This window comes from Hyperolius riggenbachi, chromosome 7 (assembly GCF_040937935.1).
Source record: "Hyperolius riggenbachi isolate aHypRig1 chromosome 7, aHypRig1.pri, whole genome shotgun sequence".
In the NCBI taxonomy this organism is placed as follows: Eukaryota; Metazoa; Chordata; class Amphibia; order Anura; family Hyperoliidae; genus Hyperolius; species Hyperolius riggenbachi.
In genome coordinates this window covers 231151591-231176685 of record NC_090652.1, presented here as the reverse complement: position 1 = coordinate 231176685, position 25095 = coordinate 231151591, and the positions used below count along the sequence as shown (strand labels likewise).

Genomic DNA, 25095 nt, shown 5'->3' with positions numbered 1-25095 from the left:
GTCACAAGTTAGCGGAAATTGATATGTATTGTTTTTTTTTTCACAAAGTGTCATTTTCCGCTAACTTGTGACAAAAAAAAAATCTTCTATGAACTCACCATACTCCTAACAGAATACCTTGGGGTGTCTTCTTTCTAAAATGGGGTCACTTGTGGGGTTCCTATACTGCCCTGGCATTTTAGGGGCCCTAAACCGTGAGCAGTAGTCTAGAATCCAAATGCCTCAAAATGACCTGTGAATAGGACGTTAGGCCCCTTAGCGCACCTAGGTTGCAAAAAAGTGTCACACATGTGGTATCGCCGTACTCAGAAGAAGTAGTATATTGTGTTTTGGGGTGTATTTTTACACATACCCATGCTGGGTGGGAGAAATATCTCTGTAAAAGGACAATTGTGTGTAAAAAAAAATCAAACAATTGTCATTTACAGAGATATTTCTCCTACCCAGCATGGGTATGTGTAAAAATACACCCCAAAAGACATCATACTACTTCTTCTGAGTACGGCGGTACCACATGTGTGGCACTTTTTTGCACCCTAAGTGCGCTAAGAGGCCCAAAGTCCAATGAGTACCTTTAGGATTTCACAGGTCATTTTGCGACATTTGGTTTCAAGACTACTCCTCACGGTTTAGGGCCCCTAAAATGCCAGGGCAGTATAGGAACCCCACAAATGACCCCATTTTAGAAAGAAGACACCCCAAGGTATTCTGTTAGGAGTATGGTGAGTTCATAGAAGATTTTATTTTTTGTCACAAGTTAGCGGAAAATGACACTTTGTGAAAAAAAACAATTAAAATCAATTTCCGCTAACTTGTGACAAAAAAAAATAAATCTTCTATGAACTCACCATCCTCCTAACGGAATACCTTGGGGTGTCTTCTTTCTAAAATGGGGTAATTTGTGGGGTTCCTATACTGTCCTGGCATTTTAGGGGCCCTAAAGCGTGAGGAGTAGTCTTGAAACGAAATTTCTCAAAATGACCTGTGAAATCCTAAAAGTACTCATTGAACTTTGGGCCCCTTAGCGCAGTTAGGGTGCAAAAAAGTGCCACACATGTGGTATCGCCGTACTCAGGAGAAGTAGTATAATGTGTTTTGGGGTGTATTTTTCCACATACCCATGCTGAGTGGGAGAAATATCTCTATAAATAGACAATTGTGTGTAAAAAAAATAAAACAATTGTCATTTACGGAGATATTTCTCCCACCCAGCATGGGTATGTGTAAAAATACACCCCAAAACACATTATACTACTTCTCCTGAGTACGGCAATACCACATGTGTGGCACTTTTTTGCAGCCTAACTGCGCTAAGGGGCCAAAAGTCCAATGAGCATCTTTAGGCTTTACAGGGGTGCTTACAATTAGGCACCCTCCAAAATGCCAGGACAGTGAACACACCCCACAAATGACTCCATTTTGGAAAGTAGACACTTCAAGGTATTCAGAGAGGAGCATAGTGAGTCCGTGGCAGATTTCATTTTTTTTTGTCGCAAGTTAGAAGAAATGGAAACTTTTTTTTTTCTTTTTTTTGTCAGAAAGTGTCATTTTCCGCTAACTTGTGACAAAAAATAAAATCTTCTATGAACTCACCATGCCTCTCACTGAATACTTTGGGATGTCTTCTTTCCAAAATGGGGTCATTTGGGCGGTATTTGTACTATCCTGGAATTTTAGCCCCTCATGAAACCTGACAGGTGCGCAGAAAAGTCAGAGATGCTTGAAAATGGGAAAATTCACTTTTGGCACCATAGTTTGTAAACGCTATAACTTTTACCCAATCCAATAAATATACACTGAATGGTTTTTTTTTTATCAAAGACATGTAGCAGAATAACTTTCGTGCTCAAATGTATAGGAAATTTTACTTTATTTGAAAAATGTCAGCACAGCAAGTTAAAAAAGTCATTTTTTTTGCCAAAATTCATGTCTTTTTTGATGAATATAATAAAAACTAAAACTCGCAGCAGCAATCAAATAGCAGCAAAAGAAAGCTGTATTAGTGACAAGAAAAGGAGGTAAAATTCATTTAGGTGGTAGGTTGTATGACCGAGCAATAAACCGTGAAAGCTGCAGTGGTCTGAATGGAAAAAAAGTGCCTGGTCCTTAAGGGGTAGAAAGACTGTGGTCCTGAAGTGGTTAATGAGGCAACAGCAGTAGTGTGCACACAGCTCGGGGTGTCAGTGGGCTGTGGAGTGTCACACACAAAAAAAACACAGGAGACTGATGTACTAGCCCCCAAAATGGCAAGACAAACAAGAACACAGGTGCTCAGTGACTAATTTGGGCACCGGCGATAGCTGGAGCTCAAAATTGAAAAAAAAGAGGTAATTTCGCCCCTGGCAATAGCTGTTGCCCAAATTATGTATTCCCCCTGTTCTGTGAAAATTCGGAGGTGGAATAGCATTAATGCTACCCAGGAGTTTGCCTACAGCAAGGTGACCTATCTTTCGGCTTCACCCTGTGCTGAAATCTGGCCACAGCTGTTTCAAATTTACGCATGTACACATGCTAGATGGAACTTGGCCCAAGCAACCAATCTCAGCCATCTCACCCGGGAATCTAGCATGTGTAAAGTCAATCCCTGAGGTTTCTTAAAGATCCAGGAGGCTATCTAGTATCACCCACAGGATCGTGCCTTATCCTTATGGGCTACACAAAAAAACATTGAGCATCTGTAGGCACCAATTACCATCAGTGTCGATTGACTTAAATTACCACTCATTGCACTAGCATATGCAAACAGAGAAGCTGATTGTGGAAGGTTGTAAAAGACCTACAAATATCCCCCCAACAGGGGCGCAACTAGAAATCACCGGGCCCTCACTGGAAAAATTTCTATGTGCCCCCCCGGCCTGTTTAGGGCCATTTTTTTGGGGGGGGAGGAGGGGTTGCAGCATGAGGGAAGAGCATGGCCACACATCAGCGGGGAGGGGGGACAGTTCCCCACCCCCCTCACCTCTAGCTCTCCCCTCAGCATCTATCAGCGGCAGCAGAGCGGGCAGGATCACATATCTCCATCCACCCGATCTCTAAGTGCCTCACGCTACTTCCTGTTTAAACAGGAAGTAGTGTAAGACACTTAGAGAGAGGAACCTCTGGCGGTGGAATGCATGAAGGTATGTATTCCTGCCCACCACCTGCTGCTGCTAATAGATGCTAGAGGGGAGCACTGAGGGAAGAGCCCGAGGTGAGGGAGGGGAGGTACTGTCCCCCCTCCCCGCCGATGTGTGCCCATGCTCTCCTCATGCTGTGATCCCTCCCGTCCCACAAAATGGCCCTGAGCGGGCCCTAGAGGAGCCCCGGACTCCCCGCAGGTACAGGGGCTGCAGCTCCTTTTGTTACACCACTGCCCCCCAATCTTAGTTCCAGAGTCAAGTGGGGCTTTAATTCATCTCCAATATTTAACTTAACAGTAGAAAACAAAATGTCTCATTGTCAAAGATTTGTTGATAAAATAAAAAAATGTATTTCCTATGTGTTAACATTTGTAATGATTTAATTTATTTTTTCTGACAGTCTCAAATTCAACCCTATTGTAGCCAACAATGAAAGAGTGGCTTCCTTTCTTCACATAATAATCACTGTCACACATGTCAGAGCATTTCCAGAACAGTTTAAGTGATGTTCGGAGTCAGCTTTTAGTACAAATATACAGAGGAAAAAATGCAAGGAAAATTATGTCTAGTATGGAATCACACAAAAGAGAGATGCCTAAGTAACACTTAATGGAGAGGAAAATGAAATCATTAGCTTCAAATGTAACTTCATTTTTAAGTGCAGTTATACTATTTAACTCATTTGCGTACTTACAAGAAAAAAAGGTCTGTGGGGAGCTTCAGTTCTCTTGCCTCAATTTTTCTATTCTGTATCTCCTGCCAGCTCTCCTAATAATAGTGAGTGCTCCTCCTGAGCTTATGCCATCATACATACGTACATGGGCACAGAACATAAGGCTCCAAGGACAAGATGTGGATGCCTACTGACTTGTAAAATTCAAGTGCACCTACTTTAAAGCTGGCCATACACTGGCCCGATTTGCCACCGTTTCGCCAGCAGATTCGATCACTGGGATCGAATCTGCTGCCAATCGTTCGCACTACACGCCGAATTTTGATCCATTTCGTCCGATCCCGTCGATCGCTTCGTGCGAAAAATTACCGTCGATCTCCCGCGGGTAGGGAGCGCGTCGCTATCGGCGTTCGAGTGCCCGACGACCGACGCAATAGAGCGGCAATACATTACATGCTCCGCCGTCGCGACTACCCCCGGTCACCGCTGCTCCGTGTCCGTGCAGGTCTCCGGCATGCTTCAGTTCCTCCTGCCCGGCAGGAAGTTTAAACAGTAGAGGGTGCTCTACTGTTTAAACTTCCTGCCGGGCAGGAAGAAGTAAAGCATGCCGCACCTGGAGACCAGAGCGGAGAAGACAGCGGAGACCTGGGGACTGGAGTATCCGCTCTCAGGTAGCACGTATAGCGCCTTCACAGAGGCACTATACGTGCTACCTGAGAGCTACTGTTTTGTCCCCTGTTTTATTGCCTGATGAAGCGGGCTTTGGTCTTGCGAAACGGGTTGCATCTATTGGGGTACTAATAAAGTGTTTATTTATGTCAGACAAGTAGTCTAGTCTGCTTTCGGAGGTAAGTCCACCACTGCCTCCCCAGCATATTTTAAAACTTTTAATTATTGTTTTTATTCTGCTGGCGCCTCCGTTCATCAAAGTCATTAAAGACGGGTGTTTGCAAATTATTGACTGCCTTCAGATTTGAATCGTACTGTGCCTGTCCCAGAAGGTAAAAAGCACCCGCCACCTATCCGCATGTTACAAAATTACCAGTTAGGAAATCAAGTAGAAGGATCTATTGCAAAGTTGACCACAGATCCCCTCATATGTACCTAGTGACTCAATGACTGAGCTGTACCGACTAACAGCTGCTACTTGACATAAATATATTTTGATGTAGCCTCTGTTAAGACTTTTCCAGCACCTTCACGTTGAGTCACCAAGCATCTATACATTTTAGTGTTTCCTTCAGTGACCTAGTTGCTAAAGTCACAACTTGCCCTGAGAGGTCCTGTTTGCTACCGAGCTCACTGATTGCCTAACACTAACCTACCCCTGATACCAGAGCTGCTTTTACCACTAAATACTTTCTCACCTCCGCTATTTATCGAGTGCCGGCCACCTAGCACAGCACCCAGTTGTTATGATTATTGACTACTAGCTGCTAAGGCTCCCACATGTTGCATGGTCATTCCAATCCCCATCAAATTGTATTGTTGTTCTTCACTTCTTGACCTTTTCAAAGCCAGAGGGATACTGAGGATATGAAGTCTTGGAGACTTTCCTCAGTGAAGACACATAAACTAAAATAAAAATTCAAAAGCAGTGTTAACCCCCTTCTATGGAATTACTAATTAAAGGAGATCTAAAGCCTGTAAAAAAACAGTTTAATTTACTTGGGGCTTCTTGCAGCCTCCTGAAGTCATTCTGTGCCCGCGCCATCCTTCTGCGACCCTCCGGGGAGCAGCGTTGACCCCCTCAAAGGTGGCCAGCCATGCATCTCCTCATCGTGTCCCCGTGCACAGCAGCATTCTACGCACACACAGTACAGGAAAATCGTTACTGCACATGTGCAGAATGCTTCCGATAATGAGAGTGTGATCAGGGTGGGCGTGGCTCAGGGTAATGCATGCCCAATATTTATACATTAGAGTCTGCACACCCCTAAAACAGCACTCAGCATCATAAACAATGGTAATCTTGGCTGCAGTGTGGAACAAAGATACATATATACAAAGTGACACACAAACCAGCGTAGATTTGTATGCAAAAATGTACTTGTATTATTAGATAAGTTAGGTATGAAAACCTTCAAAGAGAGAATAAATGCACAGTGCTAAGCATAGACTCTGCATGGGATGCAAAATAGACACACAATGTACAGTCATATAAATTGCATTAAATACAATAAGTGAAAAAGCACATGGCTATATTCAAAGCATGTAGCTCACAAACTGTTAACAAAAAACAACTGATCCCTGTAACACAGAGGAGGAAACGGACTGGACACAATTACCCAACAACAGCTTTGTTTCGGGGCAAGAAAGAACCACTTGGTCGCGGGTTTAAAGTTCACAAAGCGGTACAGCAGATAAGCGACTCAAGCGAGAGGAACGCCGCTATGCATAGATGCTCAGTTGCCTTTAGTTAACCGTTTATGGGCTTAATGCTTTGAATATAGCCATGTGCTTTTTCACTGAGACATTATTGAATATAATGCAATTTATATGACTGTACCTAGTGTGTCTATTTTGCATCCCATGCCATTCCATATTCTCTCTTTGAACGTTTTCATAACTTACTTATCTAATATTACAAGTAACTTTTTGCATACAAATCTGTACTGGTGTGTGTGTGTCACTTTGTACTGTATATACTGTATATATAATGCAGGCATAGTAACCTCTGACTGGCTGACACCGTCCAGCTTTGAGGGGGTCACCGCTGCCCCCTGGAGGGTTACAGAAGGATGGTGTTGGCACAGGATGACTGCAGGGGGCTGCAAGAAGCCCCAGGTAAGTTAAACTGTTTTTTTGTAGGCGTAAGTATCCCTTTAAGATATTTCTTTCTTTATGAAGTTAGAATTTAAAGAATAGTGTTTGAATAGCTGCTTGGCAGATCTTTGCCGGCTTCTGAGTTAATACACACATAAATGATTCATGCAGGCAGCAGAGTCAGAGTGAGAGTCATGATACCTGATCTGCATGCACATTCTGATCAAAAAGTAAAGGCAAGGATCAGCATGACAGCCAAGCAAGTCACAATTTTAAAAGGAATGAAAAGAGAATTCCCAGATGTTTAAATAATAGTATCTTCTTGTGAATCAGAAATTTCAGTTCATCTTTTTTCCTTTCCTTTTGCCTTTGCTCATAATATGCTTTGAAAGATTGCTGAATTAATGTATGCTGTTGGAAACAGTGTGTGTCACAGGGTTAGATAAATAATGTTATATCACACATCCACTTGTGTAAATACTGATGGGCTGCACGCACCTCTTATGCCTCATACACATGCAAGGCAATAATGGCAAACAAATATCTCAGCCGAGAATCTATTATTTGTACAGCTGGCCCCCATAATTGTTTAGCAATACCCTCGAATGAGCGCAATGTGTTTTTACCTGCTCCATACACTGGAAGCTGCCTGCTCATTGACCATCTTATCAGGGCGGTTCTAGCTACAATGGGGCCCCGGGGCAAAACTAACCTGGGGGCCCCCTGAACTCGGAAAAGGTGAGAGGTATGCCTTTCCCCATTGCCTCCATAATTCTGCTGGAGGAGGAGGGAGTTTGCATGGGGAAAGAGGAGGAGGAAGGCCTTGGCCACATAATTTAGTGGGGTGAAGAAGACACTTGGGGGCCCCTATGGACCCTGGGGCCCTGGGGCAATTGCCCCCTTTGCCCCTATGGTAGCGCCGACCCTGCATCTTATCATCTCCTCTCTCCATTAAGCAGTACATGCCCTGCATAGTCAGACTTTTTTCTTTCAAACTCAACGTACACTCGGTACTTTAACCTAACTTAAACAGACTGGCTTCATTGCAGCACTCCTGTATTGGGCTTAGGTTTGCATCATCATTTGATACTCTGTTATCTTACTTTATTTTCTATTAAGATGTTTTTTTGTTCAACAGATTCAATAATTTTTATTGTACCACAAGAACACAAACATTTTCCTAACCTATCACCCTGAACCATTTGCACACTTCGATTCACAACAATAATATTATGGTCCCTTAAACCCCCCTTTGCCATTAATTAGTTTGCATTTTATCTTCTGGAAGAGGTTTCTACTGCTTACATGTAATGGAGTGGCATACGATTCTACTAAGGGAATTACATCTGCCAAGTACAGAGGGAACCCAAACTGAGAAGAACATGGACCTCTCCCCCCCTCCCCTCCAGATCAACACCAGCCACCCAGCTCTCTATGATGCCACCCCTCCATCGCCCCGACGCAAGCATGTAGATCAGGCGCTCCGATCAAGGTAAGACCGAACCAGCTGCATGCCCGCCTCAGGCACATGTCTCAGCTGTCGCTACGGCCGGATACTCCAACAGAACCATCAGGCATATGGCGCTGTCTAAGGAGGAAACATCCACGTCCCCCTCCCTGCTTAGGCTCTCCCCAAGTGCAATATTTAGAGCTCTGTTCCCCCCTACCTTGTTTATCTCTGTCTATAGCTAAATTCACCCATCAGACATATAACCCCAGGTAAGAAAAACCAAAAATCAAAAACCGATTCCAGTAACCCTATGCAACATAAAAACAAATCTGCACACTCTACTCTTCTTAGCCATACACACCCACCTGACCAAAAATCCTTACGAGAGATTGATCCGCCATAGGGATCTAACAGGGAGGCCGTAAAGATCTCTACCCTCAAAAATGCTACACAGAGCCGGTGCACACCAAAAGCGTCCCCGAGCGTCCCCCAGAACGCCTGTGCCTCGAAAAGTGATTGGCCAGTGCACCCAAGTGGGATGGAGCACATCAGAGCGATGAGCCTCTTCCTCAAACGTGAGCGCAGCTGATGCTTGCTCATGGACCATCTTATCATCACACCTCCTCTCTCCATTGAACAGTAAATGCCCTGCTTAGTCAGACTTGATTTAAAGCGGCTGGCACTTGCTGGATTTATCCAAAAACAGCGCCACCTAGCTGCAGCCATTATTCCTATGTTGGACATAGTCCGATACAGGATTGGAAATAGTAAAAAAAAACTGTAGGATCACCATTGAAATGAAAGAAAAATCACCTTCAATGTACTGTATATGATAACTAAGGTTCACAAAAAATGTTTAGGGAAACGTATTATGCCTGCAAAATGTGCACTGGCTAAACTACAAACATGCATGTAGCAGTGCACTGGTGTAATAATGTACTCAGCTATTTACATCTGTTTGTGGCAGCAGACTTGAGAAAGTGCATTGCACATTTGCTGTGCTGTGTGATAATATGCTATGCAGTACGCATAGGGCGAATGAGCCTGAAAACTTTTCCTTGTCTAGATAATGTTTACATGACAAAGTTGCTTTCATCTGCAGAGGAGGGATTTGTAGTCTTTACAGCAAATCGTGTGGATAAGGTCCTATTCATCTGTACAGCACAGTCATTTTACACCATCATAATTATCAAACCAGGTATTTTACAAGGAAGCATTCAAATTAAGGATGGCTTAGGGGGAGTTTTACTTAGGTAATTTTCTTGTGCCAATTGTTAAAGCCGCCATCCACCTCCACCCTCTGATCTGATCTAATCTAATCTCATACTGTTCATCCTCCTCCTCCTCCTTTTCTTCTTCTCAGTGTTCCTCTTTTTTGATTCTTTCACTGTCCCGTGTTCTATTCCTGCATCCCACTGATGACACATTTACAGACTTGTAAACCATGCTGGGCAATTATGCTCTATAAAAATGGTTTCAGCACAGCTCCAGCATACATCTATATATCATATAGCAGGAAAAATACTGGTGCACTAAAGAACAACAGTCATGCAATCCACAAGCGTAAACTGAAGGCGTATCATATGCTTTCTTATGGTGCTAATTTATTTAGGAATTTGTTTTGATGTACATGTGCTTTATGTAATGCAGTAAATAGCTGTTTTATATATATTGCTTCTTGAAAAAAGGGCTACATCTAATTATGTTGAACATTAATAAACAAGTACAGCATTTGTATATTATACTTTATATTTTTCTTTCTCTTTAGTAATCAGTAGTGTAGCTGTTCGAATTTGGCATAACGAATTTGGAACACCCAAATACTCCCGAATACCACACTTCAGCACCATCTCAGTACCGAACAAGTGGACTCCAATACTGACAACACAAGACAATGTGATTGGTGCCTTTGTGCTTAGACATTAGCTGCTCTGACAATAGACAAGCTAAATTCTGCCCCCAAAGTAATTACTTATAATTGTCAGAGGAAAAGCCCACTTAGGAATTTGTTTATAACCATGCTATCATACAAATTCGTTACGGATCTGCAGGTATGTTGTCGGCCCCTGCACCCTGCAGTTGCAGAATGTAGGTGGCTACGGGTCTTCACCAGAGCACCCTAATAAGGGATGATGGGCCACCTTCCTAAGTGTTCCACAGACTGCTTAAGACCAACTCACATTGAGCAGTACCACCTATTCCCTCCATCACTGGTTGGGCAATCTCAGGAGCAGCCACATAGTGACTATTAGGCAGCAAAGTAGTCTGTGGAACACTTAAGATGCTGACCCATCTTCTCTTATTAGGGTGCTCTGGTGAACACCTGTAGCCACCTACATTCTGCAACTAATGGCCACTAGGTGGCCGCTCCTGAGATTGCCCAACCAAGATGGAGTGAATAGGTGGTACCACTCAATGTGAGTCGCAGTTTTCAGACTAATGTCCAAAAAATGTCATGCTAGCCGAGTGAAGTTCAGTCATGGACTCAACCGCCCTACCCACTGATGCCAAGCCGTCCTTCTAAAGACCAACAGACATAATATGTTGTCAATCATAATAAGCTGTCAGTAGGGAGGAATGGGGTAAAGCTGTTCGACTCATTCTCTGCTACAGCTTTGTTAATGTGATTCCTACATGACTTAAGTGGGTAGATGTCTTAAGTCCTAAGGGCACTGAAAGCGATCTAGGGACACCACTGCGACACACATTTTTATGCTTTATTTTAAAGATTAACTGCTGAAATCAGTCGTTCTTATCTATGCTATAAAGGTGGCCATACATCACTCAGCGCATAGTCAGACCGACCATTAGATAGATTCCTCTCTGATTATATCTGAGCAGAGAGGGATCTGTTGCCTGGCCACACAGTGCAGTGATTTGCAATAGAAATCTTTTAAGAATCATCCTAGCACTGCCGCCTACCGAGCTGCCCCCTAGTGTATACTTGTCCCCTTCTGCCCATGCTCAGTAAAGGCTCACCTCTCCTCCAGTGTTGGCTAACATGGTGCAATATTCTACTGCTCTCCTCCAGTGTGACTCCTGGCCTCCTCCCGTGTGCAGCATCACCATGAGCGCCTGTACCATTTGCCTGTGTCACGTGGAACAAGCGATCGTGGTGACCAGAGGCCCGGAGTCACGCTAGTTTGAGGGGTGAGTCTTTAGAGGTGAGAATAAACTGGGCGGGGGGTATTTGGGGAGTCGGAACACTTATACACTGGTCCACCTGTTCTGTTGGTCATCACAATATTGAATGCTGTTACTGTGATGCAATCGATGGAGCTTTTGCGACTGAGACTTTGATAGCATTTCCAATCAATCCTTTCAAGCGATTTCAGGTGCAAAATCATTTGAAAGATCAATTGGGCAGCCATGTTGAAGCACCAATTCTCCTCCGAATTGATAAGGTTGATCAGCCTGCAAAATAGAAATGTATTGGCAGCTTAAGTTATTGATTAGTGGCTGAGAGAGGAGAGGGATTTGCAGCAGTACTATAATGTGTCACCAGAACAAAGAATAGCAGTATGTATTCTGGTGAAACCAGCGGCGTACCTAGGGAATTTGACACCCAGTGCTGATTATTTACAGGAATACCCCGCCCCCCCCCCCCCCCACCCCAGCCCCCTACCAATGTTTTCATGGTAGGGGTGACAAGTTGGGGGGCCGAGAGTGTTGCTGCAAATTTTGTAGGATTTTTAGGGAAAAACAGTTGTCAGGATGTGGACAGAGATAACAGTTATTAAACGTTGTACTCTATAGAGCGCTGCAGAAGATGTCAATGCTGTATAAATACACAATAGTAATATGGTAGGACATAAGACTATAACTATGGTACAATTAGATTATGAGCTTCTCTTGGATAAGGAGGTAGAAGCACAAGACAGAGAGCCTGGTGGGAGAGAGAAATGCCAGGAAGGACTCTCATCAGGACTGCAGACTTAACCAGTGCTGTTTGGCAAGGACATGCTGTTAAAAGAAACCACTGGAATCTGAAAAGAGGAAAGGGTCATGGGGGAAGACAACAGTGGGAGGGGGAACTGGGAAAAGAGATAAGATTATCTGCAATCAAGCTAATCTAAATTGCCTGGAGCTTGCTTCTCTGTTCACTACAGAAGTTGGCTGTCAGCACTGGTATTATTGGCTTCTGCGACAGCAGACTGCCCTGCATTATTGATTAATTACTCTGATCAGGATAAATAATCAATAGTCCAGGGCACTCTGGTATCACAGCAGCCAGTGCACATGGCTACTAATGACAAGCAACTTCTGAAGCACTAAACACATCCTGCCACCTTTCCCTGCTAATGTCCCAGCTGCAGCACAGCAATTATTCTCTCTACTCACACTGCTGATCTGCACATTTTACTCACTGCAGACTGTTTGTAGAGAGCGAGGAAATACATTGCCCATGGGACTGGAAAGGGGGGGGGGGGTGCTACATCTAGTGCAGGAAGTAGTGCAGTCTCATGCACTGTCTGCTGCTTTTTCCTAAATGTTGCCCAAACTATGAAACAAGGTCCCAGGTGGAAGAACACAGTGGCTGAGCACCACAGCGGCACCCCTAGCCCATGGATACACCCGGTGCTGTGAGCGCCTGCAGCCCTGTGGTAGGTACGCCACTAAGTTAAACATCTTATCTGTGTTCACATTTTATTTGGAGATGTCTCTTGAGTAAACAAGTGCTGCAGTTATATTTGGGAATTCGTTTTTTGGATCCGCAGTTCACATATCCTTCAATTAGACTTAATAATTTATAACCGCAGTGCAGTTTCTCCTCCTGCTAAACTTTAAGGGGAAGAGAGGATTCCACAGCAAATAAACAATTTGAGACAAACTTATCTAAGATCAATTAATTTTTTAGATGCTTAAAGCAAACCTGAACTGAAAATGAAAAGCCAAAATAAACATAGACACGCCATACTTACCTCCCAAGTAGTCTACTCATCAATCTCTTTCTCCACTCCTGCGTCCTGGTTGTCCACTATGAACAATGGAATTCTATGTCCTCCATTTTGAAAATGGCCATTACCTTCTGCTTCTGGGTCAGCACACAGTTAAACTGATATATCCCCCATGAGCTATATGGAAAAATAGACATTACCTTGTTCATCAGTTGTCCTTTGAATTATAATTGACAGCAACTGATCTTTGACTGACAGTACTGCTATATTTCAGTTCTGACAAAATGTTGTCGGAACTGTATGGAATCGTTAAAAGAAAATGATGAGCTTCTGAAAGGAACTGATGATGGTGAGGTAAGTATGTAATGTGCTTGGAAGAACAAAGAGAAATCGAGAGCCCAATATGGTGTAGTATTGTTAAGTTGGTTGTGGTTTAAAGCAAAATATTAAGAAATACTCACAAACATGGGTTACCCATAGGCAACCACTTCAAATGCAGGTGGGGAGTATTAGAACCTGACCCCACTCAGGTTATTAAGATGTCGCTCTCTGTAGATAGGAAACGGGGTAGCACCCCTCCACCGAGGGTAGAATCAAGATTTCAGCAAGGCTTGGTGTACAGAGGCGCCCGAGTAGAATAAAAATGTTTAAAAACCGTCTAAAAGAGGGGGATGTTCAGGTGGACTTACCTCCCTCAAAAATATAGAACTCAATTGAGTCACAATATATCAATACAAAAACGTTTTATTCAACTCCACTTAGTGCAACGCGTTTCGCAGGTGTGGTCCTGCTTCATCAGGCAAACAGGAGTATAACTCAATGGGTCTAGATGCAGAAGTGAGCGCCTCTGTCTGAAGTGAGGCGCTCACTTCTGCATCTAGACCCATTGAGTTATACTCCTGTTTGCCTGATGAAGCAGGACCACACCTGCGAAACGCGTTGCACTAAGTGGAGTTAAATAAAACGTTTTTTGTATTGATATATTGTGACTCAATTGAGTTCTATATTTTTGAGGGAGGTAAGTCCACCTGAACATTACCCTCTTTTAGACGGTTTTTAAACATTTTTATTCTACTCTGGCGCCTCTGTACACCAAGCCTTGCTAAGTATGTAATATTCATCTGCAAGTACATCATGTGTTTATTTTAAATATTTTTACTTGGTTCAGGTTTACTTTAAATGTATATGTACTTGTGAAGTATGAATATTCTCTCATTGTCTCTTTTCACACATAGCTTTTCAGGGTCCTTCACCTTAGTCCATTTTTACATTGTAAAGTATCTTGGCCAGGCTCTTCCTGTCATGACAGCTAATTAATCTCACCTAAGTCTTCCTACAGCCTACGTGTCTATCCTTTAGCGTCAATCACTATAGGCAAGTGCCGTGTGCACAGTGTGCTGTGGTTTCCAGTGTAGTCTGCCTGCTTTCCCTATTGACATACAAGGGCTGTGAGTTATAATTACATCTCGTGGCTCTGCAGGAAATTCATCTGGGACATGTCATTTAAAGCAGCTATATACGTTGCCGCAGCGATTGAGTGATAAGCAGCCCAGAGTGAGGGCAACCTAACCAGTTGAGATCTGCCTTGAGCCGTGCTCTGGAATAGTAATTCCTTGTTATATCGCTATGCAAAGTGTGTGTATTAACTCCTCATGTACTTTCTTCTTACTTTTTTTTTTAAAAAAATGCATACCTTTCTTCCTGTAAGTTATGCATTGTGTACTTTTTCCCCACTTTGAATACATTATTACAATTATGGAAAGTACTGGTACTCTGTTCAATATTAAATATTTGAGACTTGTCTTGCTATGGAAAAATATTATGCAAATGCATGGAAAACAAATGAAAATTACTCAAACTCCGCAACAGCATAAGATTATTTTGGCTGTGCAGTGTTCATTGTTTTATTCAAACATTTCAGATATTAATGCAATGTTTGAAATTGTACAAGTTGCAAGTTAGCTTAATATGATCCAATACCACCCAGAAGCAATGCTGTTTTGTTTTGTTTTCTTTTCTTTTCGAGCCATTGAAGCATACAAAAGTTACCTTTCGTTGATGGTCAGCTCATTCAGCCTAGTAGAGTGCCCATTATCTTAGAACAGAACTTATAGTGCATTTTATTGTGGAATAAACATGCAGCTTAGAAGTATGTATACATGTGTATTTTACATTTTACATTTTTTCTTGATAGTGGTCATTTAAGTGAAAAAGTATCAAGCCAGTACAGAAACCACTGAATGGTCAGAACTTGCAGCTATTTGTCTTTCTAGTAACTAGCACATCATTTTAGGAAGCATGTTTCCGTCATTCTGCTCTTTTGCTTAGCAAGCAGCCATTCAACACCTAATACTGTTTTTGTTTGTGTTAGTGAGCGGTGTCGATACACAATGAGAGGACACGTGGACTCTGTCAACAGCATCGAGTTCCTTCCATATTCCAACATTGTGCTGACCAGCTCTGCAGACAAGACCCTGTCCTTGTGGGATGCTAGAATGGTAAGTCTGTTACATACTTCAATGTGCCTTTTCTTTGTCAAGTTGTTTACTATTTTGGCTGATGTCAATAATGGACATAATAAACTTGTTTACAGCACAAACCACTAACAGCCACACTGCTGAAATTGTAAGTTGGTTCACTGCAGACATCTGTTTGTGTCCACTAGGAATGAGCTGGTAAACATTGCTAAATCTTATCATTTTTAAAGTAATGAGCATTTCACAAGAAGGAGTATTTCAATTTTCCAGAATACATTTTTTTTTTTACTATTACTGTCCCCTTGCAGATGTATATGTAGACCACTATGCTATGGGCAAATGTAGCTGTTTTTACCTCCTGGCTGTCCTCTGGGCAGTGCTGATTTGATAATCAGTACTATATACTCAGCAAAAAAACACACAAAAGAAGCAAGAATAAAGATTCATGCACACAGTGGCGTAGCTAAGGAGCTGAGGGCCTCAATGCAAGTTTTACAATGGGGCCCCCCAAGCACTTTATACATAACAATTGATACGGTGCACCAAAACCTGCCAATGGCAACTACAGTGTCAGAGGTGCAAGAAGGGGATGGGGAACAGCTAGTTAAGGATTACCACTATTCAAAGTATCTATAGAAGTGATTATTATGAGCACAGGACCAATAGAGAACTAATACTGCAGTTGAGGGAAGGTCTCTCTGGGCCCCTCTGGCCCAAGGGCCCGGATGCGGTCGCAACCTCTGCACCCCCTATTGCTACGCCCCTACATGCGCACTAGAAGGTTCTTGGTTGACAGAGGTTCAAGGTCACTCCTGCCATCAATCTGCTGTGTGTACAGCATTGTTCTCCTCCATACCCCTCTTACTCAAAGCCACTCTATTGTGCAGGGATGGTCCGAAATGCCAATTTTCAATTCCACTGAAATTCCACTGCATTTTCTGATTGGCCAAATACTTCCAAGTTGACTCTGATTGTTCCAATGCTTCAGAGTTCTGTGATTGGGCTAAAATTACCAAGTTGTGGTAATGAATACGATTTCAAATCGGAAATGCTTTAATTTCTGCGGGATCCGAATGAGCATCCCTACTATTGTGTGTCATGCTGTCATACCTCCACCTCTCTCCATAGCCACAGAACGGCAATAGCTGCTGGGGGTGTAAATAAAGATGCAGAGAGCTCTGAACAGTCAGCACATTTTATTATACTGCCAGTGCCCAATGAGATTTTTTCATACCTGTGAAGAGTTAACTCCGGACAGAGGCTCATCTTTTTCCAAACCCTGTTATTGACTCCAATACAATTCATTTTATTAAAAACTGACTTTTTTCATGATTATTTTTTAACCACTCTGTGCCAACAGCACAGTATATTCACATTGTTTCTGGCACCTGATTAGCCAGAACGATGTGAATATTAGTCAGTGGTTTAAGACGAGCACAGCGTGTGTGTTAGCATGCGTCTGTGCTCATCAGTCTGCAAGCAGGGTAAGTGACATACTACCATTACCTTCTGCTAGCAATCATTGCCCCCCCCCGGCAATGATTGCTAGCAGAAGGTAATGGTAGAATTGTTTCTATTACTCTCCTAACTCCACTGCTGATATATACATGTATAATTTATAAATTTATAAACATTTGTTTACACTAAGGAAGATGAATTTAGAGTGACTTGCTATAGTATTTAGAGGCAGCCAGTCAAGGTTGTCTCTACCAAGAGTTTAGCATGTCTACAGCCACCCTGATGTGTTTCCAGAAAGTCTGGAATGTTTGTTGTACTCAGGTTCAGCCCATTGTTCTCTTTCTTACTCTGCTCCACCATGCAGCACACTTTCAACCCTTCTCCCCCCCTCCATAGCAACAGAATACATCAGTACATCACTAGGCTGTAGCCTAGAAATGTGTCTGTACAGTACTTGGCCCTGAACTGTCATCTAAGAGATCCAATCCTGATCCATATGTTGAGACTCAATGCATGTGCACCTTAAAGAGGACCTAAACGTATGTATAGGAGTGAAGGAAAAACTAACCCTGTTTGCAGATAACAGGCTGTCTAATTTTCCTTTATCTAGAAGTATTAAGTCACTGTTATTTGAGCTGACACCTCTGTCTGATCTGAGCCATCAGGGTGGTAGGATCTATGTAAAGGTTATTATGCTGTTGCTTATATTTTAGAGCAGAAAGGAAGTCCTGGGTTTAGGTTCACTTTAAGATTCTGATTAGCTGGTGTTTCTTCTTGTTTTAGCCTACATGGGAAGCATAAATTAGCCTATGATGGCATGATTGCAACCATAATTAGAAACATACAAATCAATCGCCTGATGAAATGGATCGTATGCTTCTCCATGAGTTCTAGAGGAAAATACTGCATAATAAATTAAGCATCTGTAGTGAGAACATAGGATTTATTTCAGAATGACACGTATTATGAGTTCTGGCCTTCCTGAAGGGCGCTGATGAAAAAATATGCGACTGCCAATATTCAGCAACTAAGGGTACAAAATGATTTCTTCTGTGTCTGAACAGGCCATGAACTTTTCATGTTCACAAAAACATGTTATTTGCTTTGTTTCCTGCTGATGTGTGTGTATGTGTGTTTTTATTGATTTATTTACAATGTTTTAAGGCAAAATGAAGATAGCTTCACTTAAATGCTCTATTCATTTAGAGAAGTGGATTCAAATTTAATTTCCTTGTATCTGTTGGAGATAAAAAAAATAATTGTTAATCTTCTAGACTTTGAGCCATTGACACCAATTTGAGAAATGAGTAATTAAACCATTTTTCATTTGGAAATTGTGAGCACAATTAAAATGATGTTAACTAAAATATATAATAACACATACTTCAAAAGTAAGCTTTTGATATCCTATAATTTGTGAATCCCAGTTAATGCGCATAAAATACCAGTAAAAGTTAATTAGTCTTTTTTCCCTCCTTTGTGACAAAGTGTTTCAGGAAAAAGCATAGCAAACTTACCATAATAGGACACAATTATAAAGAGTCACACAAGGCGCTAGACACTGGCTCAGTGGTGTTTTATTCAAACTTAATGTAAGGATACATGCAATTAGTAATCCAAGCGAGAGAGGTGGGTGTAAGTAGTGAATGGGCCTATTTACTCTAACCACCTTTCAGCCCTCTGTGGCTCGAAGATGGCTGGAATATTTACATTGCTTTCCTTTGGAATAAAGCACAACAGAACTTACAGCTACAGCCTTTTGTTATTCTTATAAATGGGGAGCAAGTGGAATTTCATTCTTTACACTTCAGGAGCACACAAGGTGCTATAAATGCTTAGCATTAAAGTGTACCTAAGGCGATACGTGACATGATGATATAAACATGTGTATGTACAGTGCCATACATATTAATAACCAAGCTATTTTTCTTGCTTTATTTTGCTGTCTGAAAGAGTTAATTTATAGACATGGAAGTGGACAGCTTCTGTCTTGTCAGTACCTAGTCGGGAATATAGTAAACATCACTGATAAGCAAATCACAGCCATAAAGTTTTCCTGGCAGAATACAACTTATTAGGCTGGCATCGAGAAGGGGCAACAAAACATTCAATCTTCAATTTTAGGAGTAGAAGGATAAATACAATTGTTTCTCTTCAGTTTATTTTCACTTCGGGTTCACTTTAACCAAGTATTATGTGGGTCTTGCATTTCTTATTATTGTTATCGATTAATAAAGTGCCAACATATTCCTGGCGCTGTACAAAGTAAGAAACGAACATGGGGTACAAAATAATACAGACAATGGTATACACCAATATACATAATAAAGAGAGTACAAAATACAGAATCGGTACAAAATACAGAATTGGTATTTACAGTGACAAAATTATGAATAAAAGTGGAACAAATTCCAAGACAAAAAGGTAAGAGAGCTCTGCCCTTGCAAACTTACAATCTAAAGGAGCATTTGATCTAAAGCATTTACATTTTCTACTCTTCCTATGTTGCTCATGATTGCCAGGTCTTGCCTTCTTTTACATCTTCTATAATGTGATAACTGATGTAATTATTTGGCTCATACAGGGTTATTGCAGACAGTTCAGAGAAAATAATTGAGTGCAAAGCAAATGAACACACTTAAAACCATAGTAAATAATACCTCATTCAAGATGAAACGGAAATGGCTGCTCCTAGTTCACTCTCCTCCGAAGCCAAAGCACAGCTAGGTGCACACTTCAAGGATCATCTGTCCTGAATGATATCTCCAACAGAAGAATGATCCACACACCAACTTCTTGGTGGCTCAGAGATATTTTTGTCAAATCAATAAACTTTTCCACTGGCAAGCCCGATCGCAAGCACAATCACGCTGCGTTTGCCATTGTGCCGGCTGCTTTACCCACTCGCTGGGATTGTGTCATATAGCCGTTGGGAACGGAGCACGATTGTGGCGAGAATTGCGCCGGACGGCAATTGCAATTCGGGGAAGACCAAATTGCGGTAGTGGAAAATGAGCACTAGGATTTACATGTAAATTGCAGTGCTCTAGCGATTGGCAAAATGGCTGTGACCCGCTTTTTGAAGTAAATCGCAGCCAAGGGAAAAGGGCCTTTAAGCCAGTGTTCCCCTGCCCTGTCCTCAAGGCCCACCAACAGTGCATGTTATGCTGGGAATATACCATACAATTTTCTGTTAGATTTTCTGTTAGATTTACCTGCCAGATAGATAATTTCCAACATGTTGGAAATTATCTAACCATCTATCTGCCTAGCAATTAGGCATTGTTCTACTCAGCAGGAGATAACCAGAAGATAATGACCAGTCTCTACAGAAAATAATCTAACAGAAAACTGTATGGTGTATTCCCAGCATTAGCCTTGCACTTTATGGTTACTATCCTACATCATCATGCTATTTCATGTGTTTTATTTCTTTTACAGTACCACTAATGTAGCAAAATATAATGCACAAATAGTTTGCCATTTAGAGATGTTTCTACTCTTTAATTTAAAGTAATACTTTAAACTAAATTATTGTTTCTGGCTCTCCTATTCAGCTAGAACACAGTTAAAATGCGTTCCCTTAATCTTGAAGGCACTAGAAGTAATTGACCCAAAATACAATAGGGAAAGATCAAATTCTCAAATCGCTCTTTTTTGTCTCTAATTACCGCCCTTGTTTTAATTGCCTCGTTAATAGTTATCGGACTTGTGGCCAACTTTTTAATCAGCATGTATAATTAGAAATTCTGTGTGAAACAGAACACCAGTATACAGATATTCGGATGTTTAGGTGAAGAGCGCTCCATTGACTCATTCTATGCCACTCAGCAGCCAGTCCTAATCAAAACTCTATTTTAATCTCATTTTGATTGCTACCAAGACATCTGAGTCCTTTGGAAATCATAGGGAAAGCATTTGTCACTGACAGTCTCCAAGCAATAGTTTATGCTAAGGTACAATAGTTACAGCCTGTGTTATAGAAGAGGAGCAGTTATAGGACAGATCTTCTAGCATCATCTGTGATATATTAATTATGTGGGTGACGGGTGAATTACAAATGGTCATTTGATTGTCTCTTTTTCTCTAAGCACATTTATCTATTCTTTATTGACATCAGCCCATTTATGATTTAATTAATGCTATTGTGGGCCTGCAAAGGGAAAAGGTCTGTTTTGTGAGTCATCTTCTCCAGGGCTAAAACTTGATTTGTTTTATAATGTTCAACCAGCTATAACAACTCTTGCTTATGATTCTGAAAGAGTGATTTACTAATTTACACCCTTTGTATTTGTTTTTTTTAATATCTTCTAAAGGGTTTTTCATCAACTTCTTTGTTATTATTGATATACTGTATACATACTTCTTTCCTTTTCCAGCATTTTCATCTGTTTACTTCTTTCTATTTACTTTTTTTACCTTCTACCCTTCTATTCTTCAAGTTCTTCAGCATCCTGTCTTCTAGTCTTCTTTTCTTCTATTCAACTGTTTTTCTATTATCTTTATAGGAGACCGCTACTTGACGTCAATCTCCGCCTCAACCTCCACAATGCTAAGCATTAGCCCCGTCAGGGGACATTTGAATTTCTTGCCGGGGTTTCCTATTGATCCATGGAATGGTCTAAATTGAAATAAGCCCCCCGCAAGAAATTCACTATGTAAAGTTGACTGATGAGCATTCCTATGGAATTATATGAATGATGCCTATTGATGATGGCTGGAATTTAGCTTAGTCAATTTACACAGAGCCATTTCTGACACCATTTTTGGTGCACATACCTTTATGGTGTTAGTACTTTGGTATACATCCCTTTTCAGTGTGTTAGTAAAGTTCCCTCTGATAATCATAAGGAAAAGGTTGCATGGCTCAGTGAATACTATGAAATAATTCAAATTTTAAGCTATGTACACATGCTAGATTAGCGTTGCCTGCCAGGATGGCGCTCAAGCCTGTGGATGACACTGCGGTGTACAAGCAGTGTACAGATGAATTACCCATCTACAGCTGAGAGATTCATCTATTTCTATGGAGAAGGGAAGGCGGCTAATGATACAGCAGACAACGGAGCAGCTTCTGCCGGGCAGGGTAAAGAGGGGAGCAAAGCTCTTGGAGGTCACTGTCCCTCATGTATACAGCATGCCAGATCTGTGAGTGAGTTCAGGAGACAACTGTACACACATTCTTGGCTAAAACTGCCCTGAACAGTCACTTTGGCTGATTTTATTCTAGCCTGCTTATAGAGCATTTCTCCTTGAGGACATGAGTCAGAATACATGCCTTAGAGCATGGGTGTCAGACTCAATCACATAAGGGGCCAAAATCTGAAACGTTGCGGGTCAAATTGCTTATTTAGATTTACCAGTCTCTAGTGGGCACCCTAAAAATGACAGATGCAATACCTAAATGAGGCCACTGCACTGGTGGGCTCTTCTGTATGGGAAGGCAGTATACCGTCATCTGCAGTAGAGGGAGAACATAGAGAGAGCCAGCCTGTGCTGTACACTTGAAAAATGTGAGTATATGCTTACAGCAAACTGGAAGCTACACTTATATTGTAAGGTTCCCAGGTAGGTGGGTGAAAGTAGAAGCAGCTCCAAACAGCTAACAGCTGTCTCTCTTAAAGGGAACCTAAACTGAGAGGGATATGGATGTTTCCTTTTTAAATAATACCGGTTGCCTGGCAGTGCTGCTGATCTCTTTGGCTGCAGTAGCGTGAATCACACACCCGAAACAAGCATGCAGCTAATCCAGTCTGACTTTAGTCAGAGCACCTGATCTGCATGCTTGTTCAGGGGCTGTGGCTAAAAGTATTAGAGACTCAGGATCAGCAGGAGAGTCAGGGAACTGGTATTATTTTACAAGGAGAAATCCATATCCTTTTCAGTTTAATTTCCCTTTAAAAAGAACACTTGCTCACGGCTCTGGGAGGTATGGACGGCAACAGCAAAGATGTGTGCAGTAAATGGGCGCAAACTGTAGACTTGGCTCCTACCCCTATACAACCAATCACAATGGCAGACTACATGGTCGCTTGTGCACAAGCACATGCATCTGCCTGCTGTGTCCAAACCCTACCGGTACAAACACAAGTATACAGCACAGGTTGGTGCCCTCAATCCTCTCTTTACTTTTACTGCTTACAATCATGCACATTTGAAGTTCCTGAGGGCCACATAAAATAGTGTGTTGGGCTGCATTCAGACCTCGGGCCTTGTGTTTAACACCTGTGCCTAAGAGTTTTGAATGATTCTAACCACATTCTCCTAATAGTAATAGGTAATCATAATTTTGTTTTGCAGCATGTTGTGTTTGCTGCTGCTCTGTAACAATATTCTTTTATTAGTGACCATTGACAGTGAGGATTATTCTGCTATTTGGCAGTGTGTAGCCAGATGTAGAGGGAAGCTATTCCTGCATTTCCTGATATACACATGGATTAAAGGACATTTGACGTGTGTCTTTACACAGCAGTAAGCATAATAAGGGAGTTTAATTTTCAGGTGAGTTGCTGAGTCACAACTCAACTTTCTAAGGACTTCCAATATACCAATTCTGCCTCAGCTAATACTCTTAATACCACCCATACATTTACTAGGTAACTAAGGAGCCAGACGCTGCTTAAAGAGGAACTCCAATGAAAATAATGTACTAAAAAAAGTGCTTCATTTTTACAATAATTATGTATAAATGATTTAGTCAGTGTTTGCCCATTGTAAAATCTTTCCTTTCCCTGATTTACATTCTGACATTTATCCCATGGTGACATTTTTACTGCTGGCAGGTGATGTCAGAGGAAGGAGATGCTGTTTGCTTATTTGGCAGTTGGAAACAGCTGGAAACAGCTGTTATTTCCCACAATGCAACAAGGCTCCTACAGTGTGATGTCAGAACCATGGTCCTGACATCACACTGTGGGAGGGGTATCACCACAATATCAGCCATACAGAGCCCCCTGATGATCCGTTTGTGAAAAGGAAAAGATTTCTCATGGGAAAAGGGGTATCAGCTACTAATTGGGATGAAGTTCAATTCATGGTTATAGTCTCTCTTTAAAGCGGACCTGAACTCTATCACAGCACACAATGAGAATTCTTTATTTTACATATATAGTTGGATGCAAAAGTTTGGGCAACCTTGTTAATTGTCATAATTGTTCTGTATAAATCGTTGGTTGTTACGATAAAAAATGTCAGTTAAATATATCCTAGAGGAGACACACACAGTGATATTTGAGAAGTGACATGAAGTTTATTGGATTTACAGAAAGTGTGCAATAATTGTTTGAACAAAATTAGGCAGGTGCATAAATTTGGACACCACAAAAATGAAATGAAATCAATATTTAGTAGATCCTCCTTTTGCAGAAATTACAGCCTCAAAAAGCTTCCTGTAGGTTCCAATGAGAGTCTGAATTCTGGTTGAAGGTATTTTGGATCATTCCTCTTTACAAACATCTCTACAGTAGTTCATTTAGGTTTAATGGCTTCTGAGCAAGGACAGCTCTCTAACTCACACCACAGATTTTCAATTATATTCAGGTCTGGGGACTGAGATGGCCATTCCAGAACATTGTACTTGTTCCTCTGCATAAATGCCTTAGTGGATTTTGAGCAGTGTTTAGGGTTGTTGACTTGTTGAAAGATGCAGCCCTGGCACAGCTTTAGCTTTGTCACTGGTTCCTGGACATTGGTCACCAGAATCTGCTGATACTGAGTGGAATCCATGCATCCCTCAACTTTGACAAAATTCCCAATCCCTGCACTGGCCACACAGCCCCTAAACATGATGGAACCACCACCATATTTTACTGTAGGTAGCAGGTATTTTTCTTGGAATTATGTGTTCTTTTTCCTCCTTCCTTAATGCCCCTTGTTATGCCCAGATAACTAAATTTTAGTTATATCAGTCCACAGCACCTTATTCCAAAATGAAGCTGGCTTGTCCAAATGTGCTTTAACATACCTCAAGCGGCTCTGTTTGTGCTGTGGGCAGAGAAAAGGCTTCCTCTTCATCACTCTTGCATACAGCATCTCCTTGTGTAAAGTGCGCCAAATGGTTGAACGATGCTCAGTGACTCCATCTTCAGCAAGGTGATGTTGTAGGACTTTGGTGCTGGTCTGTAGGTTAACCCTGACTGTTATCACCATTTGTTGCTTCTGTTTATCCGAGATTTTTCTTCTTCTGACACTTCGGCCTCGATTCACAAAGCGGTGATAACCCAGTTATCACGCCTAAAAGACTTTAGGCGTGATA

The 25095-nt window shown here is 41.7% G+C and overlaps 1 protein-coding gene across 3 annotated transcripts in view; it reads left to right on the top strand.

The window, feature by feature from the left end:
• SPAG16 (sperm associated antigen 16) overlaps positions 1–25095 on the top strand; it is a 1402284-nt gene that overhangs the window by 777230 nt on the left and 599959 nt on the right. For all 3 annotated transcript variants that reach the window (XM_068245386.1, XM_068245387.1, XM_068245389.1), the window contains exon 13: positions 15278–15404. In XM_068245386.1, the coding sequence (XP_068101487.1) occupies positions 15278–15404 (127 nt within the window). The remainder of the gene's footprint in view (positions 1–15277; positions 15405–25095) is intronic.